The following is a 15,679-nucleotide window of genomic DNA, read 5'->3' on the forward strand; positions in this document are numbered from 1 at the left end:
GGAAGGGAACGCGCCGCGCGCTCCCCTCACGCCTATGGCTCGCGCCCGCCGCTGCCCGTTACCGGCCCCAGGGCAGCAAGCGGCCTTGCGCGGGGGCCGCACGCTCTCTCCGCCCCGCCCAAGGGCGCGCACCGCACACTCCGGCGGCGCTGCCGCCGCCAGGGGCTGCCGGTGGATGCGCCGGGCGCTCGCTCCGATCGATTCGCTCCGCGTCGCTCCCCAGCCCCTGGCGCCATTTTGGCATCGGGGGCCGGAGCGGAGAGGCAGCGGGGAGCGGAGCGAGGCCCGGCCAGGTACGAGAAGCCCCGGGTTGGCTGGCGCCCTTCACCCTTCTCTGTCCACCGCACCACAGAGCCCCGCGGGGCCTGGGCGGCTGCAGCCCGCCCTCTCCCCGGGGGGGGGGTCCGTGCAGGCCCCGGCCTCTCAAACCCCGCGGAGTCGGTGCGGTGCCTCTCCGGCTCCGCGACACATTCTCCGCCTGGCCCTGAGCCGCCCGGCGCCCCCTGCTTGGGGAGAGCCCCCGACCCGCCGCCTCGGAGCCCCCCCTGCGCCTGGCGCGCGAACTGCTGGCGGGGGGTGAGCGCGCAGCGCCCCTGCTCCGAGCGCGGTTCCTGTTTGTGGGGCGCCATGGCGACGGAGGGCAGCGGGGTCCGCAGGGGAGCCTGGGTAATCCCGCCTCGGCCTGCGGGCGGTGGCCGAGCTGGTGGTGGTGTTAGTCGCGGGCAATGCCCACCAACGCCGGCGGGCCGCGGCCTCTCCCTGACTTTCCCTCAAAGTGACTCTGACAAAAGGGGGCTGCCTGGGGAGGAGCCGGGGCTGGGAGCTCTAAGTCTGCAGGGGATCCCCCCCCCGCCGTCCTACGGGGCTCGCGGCTCAGAGTCGTGCGGGGCTGCCCGGGATGGCGGAGCGGAGCTGTGGGAGGATCCCCTGCAGCCCGGGGCGGCTGGGAGTTACAGGGGCCGCCTGTGGCGGCAAGGAGCAGCTCCGGGGACCCCTCCCCCGGCTGCCGCCCGGGTGCTGTAGGGGCCTCGGGCAGTGGCGGGGAGCTCCAGGGATCCCCTGCTCCTCGCTGCACCTTAGAGCTCCGGGGGTAGGGAGCCACTGCACCCCCCCCCCCACCACCACCACAGGCTGACCGCTCTTGACCCGGCCCCTGTAGCTGAAGCACAACATGTCTCGGAGGTCGCAGGAAGTCACTGACAATCTTATCCTTAATGCTAACTCTTGTATGAATAGTAATTTACGTATGATAAATGTAGATCTTAGGTTGGCTGGTCAAGTCAAACTGTCAACATGCCTGCTGAGAAGCACCACAGTTGCTTAGTAAGAGTATCTGTTGAATACCACAGAACTTGTCTCTGCCGAGCTGTTTTTATTTAGGGTAGGAGGTAAGGCAGGCCTCTGCTTCTTTCAATTCTAGAAGATTAGGATAGTTGCCATCAACTATGGAATGGGGGAAGAAAGGGGACTGATTTGGTCAAAGCCTCTTCTCCCTTCAAATCCCCGTTTCCCTCTCCCCCCCCCCAAGAAATATTCTGTATTATCACATATTTCATTGTCATTTAGATCAGTGTCCTGTGTTGTAATAAACTTGGTAACAGTGATGTTTTCTCTTTCTAGACCAACAAAATAAAATAAATAGCATTTGCATTAATTGGACTCCATTAGTAAAAGTTTTCTGGACTTCTAAAAATGACATAGAGAAGATGGGCAGGGGGAGGGAGTAAGAGTAAGGGCAGCAGCACGGGCATACTCAGTGCTCTTTTTTAATGTAGGGTTTTTTCAACTTAGTTTTTATATAAAATATAAACATAACAGAACATATATAATTATATCCACAAGATGAAAATAGCATGTAAATAACAAAATTCAACATTCATTATTTGCAAAAACTGGAATTAAAATAAAAACAGAAAAATCCTGAATCGGTACAGGTTTTTTTAGGGCATATGTTATTGAAGTGACTAAATAGATAAATAAGTGACAACATATCATATGAGTATTGGGGTTTAATATATACTAAGCTGCAAAAATATGCAACAGTTGAATGTATGATCAAATATCCCTCATAGTTTTTCCAAGTGTTTCTATTAGAGTCATTTTTTTCCATTAATGCAGTAATAGAGATCACATTAAGCCAGTCTGCCTAATTGGGAATTTCCATTTTCTCAAAATAATTCTTTTGGCTACTAAAATAGTTACTGCAATCCATTTCTTAATGTTAACTAATAATACCACTCATCCAGCGCCTCTAAATATACAAACTCAGGAGAAGGAAAAATAGTGACAGTTTTTAGAGAACACTGAATATGGTGTTCCAGAACATGCATTTTTGACAGGTATAAAGGATGTGTGAAAGGTTGGCATGTGGCTGTTTGCATCTCTAACAGTTGCTGTGGGTTGCTAATCTAGGCTTAAATAAATGTTCTGGAGTTAATACCTTGTGTTCTTTCACATTAAGCCAGATATCTTCCCAGATTTCTGTGGTGATAATAAGGCGAAGTTTTTTTCCCCCCATTTTTCTCTGACAGACTTCTCTAAATTTCTGTGCATTTATATATCACTTTTGTGTAAGTTCTGTTTTTTTGGTGTGGATGTCCTGTGAATTTACACTACAATTACATACTCTGCTACCAAATCTCAAAGTGAGATATGCTTGAGCTACAAAACTTGGATCTGGAGTGAAACTCTTTCAGAGGAGGGGGATCTTAACCTTTTGACCTCAAGTTAGTCAAAAGGTCTTCCATCGAATAAAAGATGAGTCATTATGTATCCTTAACCTATGTAGATAAATTGTAAATATAAAATCAGTGAAACATTCAGATCAGGTATTGATTTATATTTGCCAGTATTATGTCTAACATAAAAGTCCAGAACTGTATTACATAACATTTCATATGTCAGAGTGTGTGAAAACTTGCTATCTTTTTGTGCAAATATCCATGGAAATTGAATGGAAAGAACTAGGAAAGGATTCTTAATTAAGATGGAACTGTAGTACTCGACATTTTTTTTGCTGCTATTCTGCTTTTCTCTTTCCTTGCTGCTAATTGGATTTAAGGCCATTCTGGTTACTATGGCATCCCGTGAGGAGATTACTCTCTATGAAGATGAAGTAAGGTAAAAAAAAACCCAAAACAAACCCCAACCAAACCCCAAAACATTCACTGAAGTATAAACTGCTCCAGAAAGATGTCTGCAATTTGAAATGTAATGGCTGCTCGTGATCTATCTGTGTGTGTGCAGATTATTCTCTTTAAATGAATAGTGTGTCATAATACATGCGTGCGCACATGCACACGCACACACATTATATGTTGATCTAACCCTGTGATTTTCTACCTTTCATTTGCGGACCTCTAAAACATTTTGACTGGAGATGTGGACCCCTTTGGAAATCCTAGACAGTCTGCAGACCCCCAGGGATCTGTGGACCACAGGTTGAAAACCACTGACCTACGTGCACTTTCTTTAATTTAGTTAGAATTTTTGTGTGATATTTATTAAACAAACTGTTAAGGTTGAGTTTAAAAGACTAGAAAAGATTTACAGTAATACCACAAATGGTTATATAAATTTTCTGATATTTAAAAACCTAAAATGATTTGTAATTAGTCACTCAGTTTACTATATGTTAGAAGATGCCAACAAACAAGATAAATAATTTACTGATGATCATGAGGAATCAGGTAGTTTTGTAACTAGTATTCTTCTGTAGCTAGAAGTTTTAGCACTTACGTGGATGTATATGTGTACAGTATTTGTCAAAGTAAGACTATATGTTTGCCTATTTCTGTTCATATCTGTTCTAATTTATGTGATCAAAATAATTTCATTATCTGCCTCTTAATTTGTTTCAATTTTAAACTTTTTTGCTATATTTGATTGTGGATATGAAAATAAATAAAAACGAAACCAACCTTTCATACAGCTACGTTGGATCAGAAATTTTATTTTTAACTCGTTAAAGTTGACTTGACCTGAAGTAATAAAACTTGGAACAAAATATACAGCACATTTAATAAGAATTGTAAACCTTTAAAGTGTTATTTCCTCAGGTCTCGCTACGGCCACCTGGAGAAGATGACAGATCTGGTGGCTGTTTGGGAGGTTGCTTTAAGTGATGGTGTTCACAAGATCGAATTTGAACATGGAACCACATCAGGAAAACGTGTTGTATATGTTGATGGAAAGGTAAAATGAACATGTGCAAAACAGTAAATATTTATGTAAATATCTTTTGTGTGTGGAAAGTATGACTAGCTAAACACAATAATAAATAGGACAGAGGCTTTTTACCCTTGTAACAAAGTTAACCAATTGAGTAATACTTAAAAGGAAAGAATGTATTGTAGGGCTGCAATATTGTACCCTGTGTTTGCAATCCTCATTTGGCAAATATATCCCCTGGGGACAACATGGTTGATAGTTTACAGCCTTATTGGGAAATAGTAGGCATTCTACTTGCATTACACATGAGAATTGTTGGTAGGGCTTGTGGCATCTAGTGTACAGTACTAACATTAGACTCTACCAAAACCTGATGTCATTCCCTGATAGTGTTTCTACAGTCTCTTACTGATTTATATTGTGAAGAGAAGGGCAGGGCACTGTCCACTTTGCTATCCTCTCTCTCATCTAACAGCAAGGCTAGTCAATAGCTGGACTTAGGGCCAAATCCGGACCACCAGGCACTTTTAATGGACCCTGAAATCTTTTTATTTATCTTTATTATTATTATTATTTATTATTATTTTTTTGGAGTCTGGACCTTGACTATATCTTGACCAAAAAAATTGGACCTTGACAAAAAATAATTGACTACCCGTCTTATGAGTTTGTAGAAACACTAGCAGGGATCAATGTCTGACACCTGGTGTGTGTGTTTCCTGCACTTTCACGGGCTATGACTCAGATACTGCACAGAAATGCACATAGAACCATAGAAGATTAGGGTTGGAAGGGACCTTAGGAGGTCATCTAGTCCAACCACCTGCTCAAAGCAGGACCAACCCCAATTTAATCATCCCAGCCAGGGTTTTGTCAAGCTGCACCTTAAAAATCTCTAAGGATGGAGATTCCACCACCTTCCTAGGTAACCCATTCCAGTGCTTCACCACCCTCCTAGTGAAAAAGGCTTACCTAATATCTAACCTAGACCTCTCCCACTGCAACTTGAGACCATTGCTCCTAGTTCTGTCATCTATTACCACTAAAAACAGCATAATTCCATCCTCCCTGGAACCCCCCTTTAGGTAGTTAAAGGCTGCTATCAAATCCCCTCTTGTTCTTCTCTTCTGCAGACTAAACAAGCCTAGTTCCCTCAGCCTCTCTCATAAGTCATGTGCTCCAGCCCACTAATCGTTTTTGTTGTCCTCCGCTGGACTCTCTCCAATTTGTCTACATCCCTTCTGTATTGGGAGGCAAAAAACTGGACACACTACTCCAAATGAGGCCTTACCAGTGCCGAATAAAAGGGAATAATCACTTCCCTCGATCTGCTGGCAATGCTCCTACTAATGCAGCCCAATATGCCATTAGCCTTCTTGGCAATAATGGCACACTGTAGACTCATATGATGCATCTTTGTGTTTACAGAGAACCCCACTGACGTTAAGGAGACTACACATGGGCGTATCTCATTACAGGTCCAGGATCTAATAGTGACAATAGTTTGCACGAGTTCCTCCATCTGCTACTTGACTTGATATTTTCGGTAATGAGACAAAAATATTCAACTTTTTATTAACACCCATTTTCCTCTTTTTAATTATTTTATTCCTCAGGAAGAAATAAGAAAAGAGTGGATGTTCAAACTAGTGGGTAAAGAAACATTTACAGTTGGAGCAGCCAAAACAAAGGCTACCATTAATATCGATGCAGTCAGTGGTTTTGCATATGAATATACCTTGGAGATCAATGGGAAAAGCCTCAAGAAGTATATGGAGAACCGGTCAAAAACAACAAATACTTGGGTTTTAAGCTTGGATGGTGTGGATTATAGAGTTGTGTTAGGTAAGTTAATACTGAGTCAGTTTCCATTGCTGTGCCTTTTATATAATCTTATATGCCTTTAATAAGAACTTGGGAACTCTGGATTCAAGTCTCTGCTTCACCACAGACTTCCTTTATGACTTGGTCAAGTCACTTGAAGAAAATTTTCAAAAGTATTTAGAACCTAAAGATGCAGATATGTGCCTAGTGGAATTTTTGAAAGTATCGGTGCCTACTCCCAGTGGGCATAACTCTTAACTGAAGTTGGGTAACCCTATTAACCTAAGTTTGTCTTGTTTAATGTGACCATTTAAACAGCTACCCTGTTTCTAAAATAACTTTTTAAAAAACATGTATTACATCTTCCTGTGGTTGAATTGTGTCTTTTATCTTCTTTTAATTAACATGGGAAATGTTTTTGATCTAAGATGTGTATTTATATTTACAATCTTACCTTGATATTTAAATATTAACCCTTCTCCCCACATTTTAGTAGCAGTTAGAGGGCTCACGTTAGGGAATCGATTCTTACACTCATTGAAGTCAGTGGGAAAGCTCTTAATAGTGCAGGATCAGGGCCTAGGAGGGGAGAGGTCTGGAGACATGTTTTCTTATAGAGGCCCAAGGACAGAATGACTGATAATACCAAAAGCTCTACTAAGATCAAGGAGGATGAAAAGAGAGAGGAATCCATAAGTAATGAGTAGGAGCCAAATCCTGCTCATTTTATTGACACACCTAGTCCCTCTTGATTGATCTAAATGACTTGAGAAAGGCAAGCAGGATTTGGTTCTAGGTCATTAACCACTCCCAGAGAAGAGCAGTTTCAGTAATATGAAATCTAGTGAACATGCTCCAGGAGGTTATGTTGGGTAATGTAATCAAAACAATGCTTTACAACAAACTAAAATTATTAATAACTGTTTAATTGCAGAATATTTTCTTCTAATGTAGATGGTGTGAGTTTTCAAAGAGATTTAAGAACATGAAAAGTTTGAAGGGTAAATTAACAAGCTGTGTTTGAATTAGAAGGACAAGTTAAAAGTTAGACAAAAGCCAGAATTTCAAATCATGGTAACTTATTTACTATTCAGTAACTCCAAAATCTTTTTTTTTTTTTTTTTGCCCTCCTCTCCCCCTCCACACACACACTTTGCAGAAACATTATTTTTTGGTTTCAGAAAAATCTGATATTCAGATTAAACCAATTTTTTTAGGCAAAAATAGGATTCTCTAATAGAAGCTGATTGCAATCTTATGCGAGAGCCTCTTCTTATGAAGACAAACTTTTAATTCAGGATATTACTATTTATCTGGAACACACTTATGGAGTTAGAGCTAAAATGTCATGGTAAACATTTGGAATTTCTATATCTTCTTGGTTTATAAAAAGGCCTGCAATTTTTGTTCTGTTTTCTTATTTTTTACAGAGAAGGACACAATGGATGTGTGGTGCAATGGTAAAAAAATGGAAACAGCGGTATGTGATTATTTCCAAAGGCTTTTGTTTTTAGATACTTATTCTGATTTAACAACCAAAAAACCCACACTTATCACAGTTAGAACACTAATATTAACTTTATGTATCAGTGAAATAATTCAGACACTGTAGGGAAATAGCTGTGGGCTTTTTAAGTAAAGTGTTTTGCAGAGGGGGCGGACTAAATTGCCCCTGTGTATTATAGAGCCAGCCAGTTCAAATCTACCCAGGTCAATAGTGATCGAAAGATAAACATTTAATGCCTGATGTTCTGAGTGGCAATAGCTCAAAGTATCTTTTCATGCCTGCAGGTGGTCCTCCCTCCAGTTTAGTGTTTAGGCATCTTGGCAGAACAGTGCAGTGAAGGTTGCCTTGTTGCACCCATGCTGTAGCTATTCCTGTGGATAAGAAGAAATTCTCAGTCTATCAGTTTGGCAATTTTATCAGTACTGAAAATTAGAATAAAAAGGAGAATATATATATATTCTGCAGCCTTCTCCATAAAGAGGACTGCAAAATGTATTTCCTCACCAGACATTTGATGCTGCATCTGTTACTGTCATGAGTAGTTCTGTTTTATTTATATGAGAAAGAGTAGGGAAATCAGGTCTTAGTTTTGCTATATTTTGAAACTATTTTTCACCATGTTCCCAAGAATACTTCCACAAGCAGCTAACAGTCAAAACTTCTGCCTCCCCTGGAGCACAAATTCTGATTTACTACTCCAAGCATTCTCAGTCTTTTCCATACTGTCATTCCCCATTATAACATAAAAAAAGGTTTGGGATTCCCCACCCCTCTAACTAGCTACAAAGGAAGGGGGGAGAATGGCTGAGTTCCCCTGAAACCTCTTTGCAACCCCTAGATTGAGAACCCATGCACTGTTCCTTAAGTGCATGGGTTCTTAACCTATTAACTCCTGCAGGTAGCATGCCTGCGTGATTGCCTTCTGAACTGTGCTTATATGTTAGGACAGCATTCTGGTCTCTCATTGTATCAGAAGATAGGCTTAAACTCAATTTGGCCAAGATAGTATAAACCAAAACAGGAGGTAACACACCAGGAATTCTCTAAGCTTCTGCAATACAAACATACTCCAGGGTTGTCATTGCTAATTCAGGCCACACATGAAGCCCTTTTGCACAATTTACATTCCACTTTAACATAAGGCTTTACGGGATGTATATGGTTTAAGAGCTTATGCAAGTCCTCTGAATTAATTTATGGCCAAATTCAGCTATGGTGAAAACCAGTGCAAGTTCATTAACTTCAAACAGACTTACTCCAGGACCCAATCTGGCTTGTTCTAATTAGCTTTATCAGTCACAGTGCAGGATGAAATTTTTCCAGTGTCACAAGACTCAAAATATTTTACATAATTTCTTTGCCTTTTTTTGACCAGGTAACAGCCTGATCGTAACATAAATAAATAAATCAAAACTGCTGAATAATCAGCTGTCATGACCAAATAAGCCTATTAGAGATTTTCAGCTTTACATTTTCCATCTTGTTCCATATTTTTCAGCTACCAAAAAGCTATCATGATACTTCTAATTACTTGAGCTGCAGGGGTACAGAACCTCTGAAAATCAGACCATAGATGCCTTATGAACACTGCAGAATTTTGTTAAGTCAACCATATTATTCCTTTTCATGATATTTTGTCTCCACCCCTCAGGGTGAATTTGTAGAAGATGGAACAGAAACTCACTTCAGTGTTGGTGATCATGATTGCTGTATTAAGGCTGTCAGTAGTGGAAAGCGAAGGGAAGGAATCATTCATACTCTCATTGTAGATGACAGAGAAATCCCAGAGGTTTTGGAGTAGCCTTGAGTTAATCTGTTATAGAAATAAAGATCAGGGATTTTTAATTACTGTGGTAATTACTGATTTTAATATGTACTTCCTGGTACATTTAGTTTGTGCTTTTTATTTTCTGGTTACTGTATATGAAATTATATTCTTTTTGAGGACCAGATGAAAATATCTAATTATGTACAGCCTCAGATATTACCAATTCTTTTGTAAACTATATAAATATATAACACTAAGTATAAGGAAGAGAGGGTGAACTAAAGTAGGAATTGTTTACAAGGAAATCTTTGCTACAATAATAAAATGCAAAATAAATAAGCAGTGTAATATTGAATTTTGAGGCGCTTTTTTTAACTTGGTTGATGTGGTTGTTTCTTTTCATGTTCTGAATACAGCTGTTCTGAACAATTTTCACAACAGTAGACCCAGCACGGAGTTGTTATTTTTTTATTGATAAAATGTTTCTCGTAATATGTTAATGTCATTTTAAAATTCCTATGGTTGCAGTTGGGAAAATAAATAGCTGTGTAATTGCTAAAGTTAATAAAACAAAACACTGAAAATTTAGGTATTCTATATTTACTGTAAATATATTAATATATACAACTCTTAAGAGTAAGTGAGGAGAGAAATGTACTGTATATAAAAAGGGAAATGGACATTTCACTAGTTTGTCTAAAATCTGTATATTCAAGTGATTGTAAGGATTAAATAGTTTCTGCATTCCAAGTAACGATTTACTTTTAAAAATTCACTGTGGTGCCAAGACACTTTTTAAATGAAATATTTTGATGAAAATTGAAAGTAATATGAAAGCTCCTTCCAATCCAGCATTTGGCTAAACAAAATTTAAACCTCTCTTGGTGTGTGAATAAGGAAATAAATGAAAAACTAATGGAAATGAAAGGGGGGGGGAATCTGTTGGCTAGGTGGAAAGGCTAAATTAGTGGAATATTTGTGTTTTCAAGGTTGTAGGATGTATTTAACAAAATATAAAGAAAATTTATTTGCAAGTGTGTCAAGAGTACGTTAGAGATGTGCTAACTCACTTATAATATGTACTAAAGTCCTTTGAGAGACAATAGCTTTATAGGCATTGACACATCTTGTTCTTTAGGTATCAGAGTAGCATGTCCCTAGCACATTGCTATAGTCATGATCGAGATGCCTTTTGTTCCACACCCTGTTTTATTGAATTAAACTATAACAAAAATCCTTTGTCTGTAGGTATTTGTTTCTTTTCAGTCCAGAAACAGACTTTAAATTGGACGATAATCCCGTTGGCTCTTGCTGAACTATTACAGCATCACACGCTGTTTTTAAAAGTTGATATTTTTGGTCATCAGGTATAAAAGCCAATTTTAAATTAAAACTTCCTTGTTTACATGTATCTAGTTCTCGGTGGTCATAACTGGTCAGGAAATAGCGATTGGGCTAACTTTTACTCTTACTTTTATCAATGCATGTAAGTTAACAGGGGTTCCCTCTGTAACTAAGAGCAGAATCTGGCATGTGTAAATGAGTAAATGTTGCAGACTACAGAGTCTTTGTTTTAAAGAAAACCATGAATGCAAAGCAATGCTTGAGATTTAACTCACCTAGTAGCCTTTTCCTTTGGGCCCTCGGTTCAAGCCTCCTACCAGCAACCAGTCTCCCACCCAATGCTTGTACTTCTAGCTCCATTAAAATGACCTGGAGGGGTTTGAGCCTTTACTAAGAGACAATTTTGCAAGTATCTGAGAACAAGGCTAAGATGATTTTTAAAAAATATTATTTTAGTTTTCAGCCTTTTCTACATACCATGACTGCAAATTACAATGAAAAGGTTTCAGGCTCCAGATTCCTCCCAGCTAGCCATAAAGCAAGATTGTAACACCCCCTCCCCCACCCCAACCCCCCCGGAAACCTGTCTGTGGCTCCCTGATGATTGCTAGTCCCAGGTTGAGAACTCATGCTTTATTTTTTCATAAAATCCTCCAGAGAAGGCTGTGTTGAACACAGCATGATAACTAACTGAGGTTTGACTTGTCAAAGTCAGGCGCCTTAATGGCCTGTTAAGAGGAGAAGAAAAATCAGAACACGTTAACAGGTTGATTTATTTTTGATCATGCAATTTTTTTATTTCTCTTAAACATGTTACCTACAGTGGTTGGAACCTTGACGGCTAATAAAAAACTACAATATGATTATAGCTACTAACATCGCAAATAATTCAGTGAATTTTATAAGCATGTAAGTTTGTTTAAAAATCACACATTAGTAAAATCCACCTAGGTCAAAGTAATCCATTGAGATTAAAAAACATACTTAGGCTGTTCATTTATTTTTTTTAATTCTGCTTTTACTTGTTTAACTAACCATCTACAAAACGTTTCAACAAGAGCTATGTCATTACCTTTGGAAATGTTATTTTATAAAGTCATAAAATATTGTTTCTGGTTCTTTTATAAAATATCAGACATGTCTGTGACTAAATATATATATTTTCTCATCCTAGGTGCCTTAGTAAAATAAAATGCATAGTATGCATACTGTGGCTATTTAGAGGGAAAAAGAACTTCTGCATAGTTTTGAAGCTATGTATGTATATTCACCACTACAGGAATGATTAACTGAATTCTGTATCTAGTAATTCTTTCTGATATAAAATTATATATGGTTTAACGTCCTTAGGTTATCATTACTGATTAATGGATGTGTCAAGATTGTCAGGCAAGGCACTATCACCACACTGCTGCAGTATTGTCAGATATGCTAGTATTTGGGTTTTGATAGGATGCTCTTTGTACTCTTTGTTTGGGGGGAGGCTCTGTGCTCCCTGTTCTGGGGAACACCTAAGTCTGATGAACGCTCATCTGCTCTGCTTCTGTTCCCCCCCATATTGGGCTGACCCCTCAGCCCAAATCTGGGAACATGTCAGTACATAGTGTGGAACAGCCTGATTACTGTTAAAAATGACAAAGGTTTCAGGGTTGTGAACATCATCTACTACACTATCATATACATTCATGCCATCTGCATCAGCTGCTGGTGGCACAATATAAGACTGTTTGCCTTCAGTGTACAAGCCTGTTACAACCTCAGCCTCAAACACACAAATTAGACGGTCCATTTCACAGTTTTCCTTGGTATCCCCTAATAGGTTTCCAGGGTTCCTATTAAAGTAGATGCCGGCTCCGTATTTTTGTTCTGGAAAGAAAAAGCAAAAAAATGAAAACTGTAGACTCCAAAGAATGAGTTTTATTAGGGCTTGCAATGCAGTGTTGTGGTAGCTATGTTGGTCCCTGGATATTAGAGGCAAGGAAGGTGAGGTAATACCCTTCATTGGGCTAACATTTGTTTGTGAAAGAAACAAGCTTTCAGGCCACACAGAGCTTATCTTCAGCTTGTTTCTTTCACCATCAAGACCTGAAGAAGAGCTCTGTGTGGCCTGGAAGCTTTTCTCATTCACCAACTGAAGTTGGTCCAATCACCCACCTTATCTCTCTTATTAGGGTGACATTTTTTCTCATGGTTCCAGCCCTAAAGATTAGAGATGCCTCTTGATTCTGGATTGCATTTCCTATTATCTTTCACAATGCTCCATCTATGTTGGTAAAAAAAAAAAAAAAAAAAAACCTAAAGAAAGAAACATCTGCTGATACTTTTCACTGTTCTAAATGCTGATATCCATATTCTGCCCTCAGATATGTGCATACAATTCCCACTGACTTCAGGGGAAAAAAGGGTTACTAAATTGTTCCATAACTGCTGCTGTTCTAGTTGTGATGCATATGATCATTCCATTTTTGGTGGGCGCAGGCCCCGTGCATGGCTGTTGGAAACTTTTTCCCTCAACAGTACCCACTGGAGCAGCTCAAGCACTCACTGTCACTATGTGTCCTTGCGAAGAGTCAAAGAGTGGAGCCACTCAGTCCCTCTCAGTTCCTTCTTGCCAGAAACTCCAATACAGAGGCGTAGGAGGGTAGGTCATGGAATGGATGTGTGCAACACTTCTCCAAGAGTAACAGTTACCAAACAGGTTAGTAACGGTTTTTTCTTCTTCAAGTGATTGCACATATGCATTCCACATGGGTTATGTCTACATTGCAATAAAACACATGCAGCTGGTCTGTGTTTGCTGACTTGGACTAGTGGGGCTCAGGCTGGAAGACTATAAAATTGCATTGTAGATGTTCAGATCCAGCCTAGAGTCCAGGCTGTGGGACCCAAAAGCTATGCTGGAATGAATCATAGAATCATAGAGTTGGAAGGGACCTCAGGAGGTCATCTAGTCCAACCCCCTGCTCAGAGCAGGACTAACCTCAGTTATATCATCCCAGCCAGGGCTTTGTCAAGCCTCAGCTTAAAAACCTCAAAGGATGGAGATTCCACCACCTCCCTAGGTAACCCATTCCAGTGCTTCACCACCCTCCTAGTGACTTTTTCCTAATGTCCAACCTAGACCTCCCCAACTGCAACTTGAGACTGTTGCTCCTTGTTCTGTCATCTGCCACCACCGAGAACAGCCTAGCCCCATCCTCCCTGGAACCCCCTTTCAGGTAGTTAAAGGCTGCTATCAAATCCCCCCTCATTCTTCTCTTTTGCAGACTAAACAAGCCCAGTTTCCTTAGCCTCTCCTCATAAGTCCTGTGCTCTAGCCCCCTAATCATTTTTGTTGCCCTCCGCTGGACTCCCTCCAACTTCTCCACATCCTTTTTGTAGTGGGGGGCCCAAAACTGGACACAATAAATGCGGCCTTACTAATGCCGAATAGAGGGGAATAATCACTTCCCACAACCTGGTGACAATGCTCCTCCTAATGCAGCCCAATATGCTATTAGCCTTCTTGACAATCAGGGCACACTGCTGACTCATATCCAGCTTTTTATCCACTGTTACCCCCAGGTCCTTTTCTGAAGAACTGCTGCCTAGCTCGTCGGTCCCCAGTCTATAGCTGTGCATGGGATTCTTCCTTCCTAAGTGGAGGACTCTGCACTTTTCTTTGTTGAACCTCATTAGATTTCTTTTGGCCCAATCCTCCAGTTTGTTTAGGTCCTTCTGCATCCTATCCCTACCTTCCAGGGTATCTACCACTCCCCCCAGCTTAGTGTCATCCGCAAACTTGCTGAGGGTACAATCTACCCCATCTTCCAGATCATTAAGAGTGTATCTGCAAGACTACAGATTGTCAGGACCAAATAGAGAATCACTTCCACTTCACCAAGTAAACAGAGCTAATAGATGGCTTCCTACTATTTAATAGCACATCCTGAACCTCTTTTGAACAAGACTCCTGACAATCTATCTATGAAACATCTAGGCTGTTAAATTAAGTACCTGCAGGTCTGAATGGAGTAGGCGACCATGGTCTTTAGAAATCCGGTCCAATATCAGAGCTTTTACCAAAAGGGAGAGGAGTGTGAAGAACTGGTGCGGCCAAGGCCAAGCTTGGGTTACAAGTATGATTTGAGCACAGTCCTGTCTGATTTTTAGCAACACTCCATAAAGAAGTGGGAATGGTGGGAAAGCATACAGCAGTTTGCCTGTCCAGGAAAGTGGCCATTAGGGAACCTTGATCGTGACCTTGAAGGAAGCAAAAGTGCTGGCACTTCCGGTTGGTTCTTGTTGCAAACAGGTCTACCGCGGCAGTCCCCCACTGTTAGAAAACGCACCTGGTTGTATCTGGACACAGGGACCATTCGCGGTGACTCAAACAATCTGCCTAGGCAGCCTGCAAGCTCATTCTGCACCCCTGGAAGGTAAAAGGCCGTGAGGCTAATCAAACTGGCAATACAAAAATCACAGAGTTGGACTCCCGACCTTCCTCCACTTGGATATCCAGGGCTGAGACAGCCCTTTTCAAAAGCATCTGATTAGCCTCGAAGTCGTCAGGTGGGAGTGAGGACCCTTACACAGAAACTGCTTCATCCGGGGAAGATGAAGACAAAGTCCCTAGAGGCTGAGCCTCCTCTGGCAAGTGAGTGGCAGAATCCTCCTGTAGAGTTAACTCTTGCTCTGCACCAGGCCCAGTACTGCATGTGAGATCACTAGGAAGTTGACTAGAAGACTCCCCACACCTAGCCAATGACACTGAACGGGAGTGGCGAAGGGAGGATGTGGAGATGGGAGAGAATCCCTCTGGGTACAAGCAGGGCCACTAAAAAGGCACTGGGTCCCTAAGCCTTCTCAGCCACATGTTGCCACCTGCACAGGCTGCAAGGTCTCAGAAGTGTCCTGGATGGAAAGCTCTCAGAGAGCAGTAACAAGATGTATTTTATGTATGGGAGACATAGAATCCAACCTCTGAATCCAAAGATGAAGACTCAGCCTCCTCTGACCACAGAGGGGCTTATCCCCATCAGTGCCATGCACCAGTGCCAAGAACCTGGAGATGACTGAAGCAAGAC

At 41.3% G+C, this 15,679-nt stretch overlaps 2 protein-coding genes across 6 annotated transcripts in view; one reads left to right on the top strand and one right to left on the bottom strand.

The window, feature by feature from the left end:
• On the top strand, positions 1 to 10,506 carry FAIM (Fas apoptotic inhibitory molecule). Of its 3 annotated transcripts, XM_067549589.1 has the most exons (6): positions 270 to 293; positions 3,062 to 3,120; positions 4,059 to 4,194; positions 5,787 to 6,015; positions 7,425 to 7,474; positions 9,153 to 10,506. In XM_067549589.1, the coding sequence occupies exons 2-6, from the start codon at positions 3,077 to 3,079 to the stop codon at positions 9,300 to 9,302; spliced, it is 609 nt and encodes a 202-aa protein (XP_067405690.1). In that variant the 5' UTR covers positions 270 to 293; positions 3,062 to 3,076; the 3' UTR covers positions 9,303 to 10,506. The 3 variants fall into 3 exon arrangements, with proteins under 3 accessions (XP_067405692.1, XP_067405690.1, XP_067405691.1); XM_067549591.1 differs by lacking the exon at positions 3,062 to 3,120 and having other exon boundaries at positions 1 to 293; XM_067549590.1 differs by lacking the exons at positions 270 to 293; positions 3,062 to 3,120 and adding an exon at positions 3,152 to 3,440.
• A 695-nt stretch (positions 10,507 to 11,201) lies between these two features.
• Positions 11,202 to 15,679, bottom strand: part of PARP9 (poly(ADP-ribose) polymerase family member 9) — a 28,227-nt gene continuing 23,749 nt past the window's right edge. For 2 of the 3 annotated variants that reach the window (XM_067549575.1, XM_067549576.1), the window contains one exon: positions 11,202 to 12,479. In XM_067549575.1, coding sequence (XP_067405676.1) covers positions 12,142 to 12,479 — 338 coding nt within the window. In that variant the 3' untranslated portion in view covers positions 11,202 to 12,141. The remainder of the gene's footprint in view (positions 12,480 to 15,679) is intronic. The other variant, XM_067549577.1, reaches the window with a different exon arrangement.

The sequence above is a fragment of the Emydura macquarii genome, unplaced genomic scaffold (genome assembly GCF_026122565.2).
Source record: "Emydura macquarii macquarii isolate MOO-44397 ecotype Brisbane River unplaced genomic scaffold, CSIRO-AGI_Emac_v2 contig_1253, whole genome shotgun sequence".
Lineage (NCBI taxonomy): Eukaryota > Metazoa > Chordata > Testudines > Chelidae > Emydura > Emydura macquarii.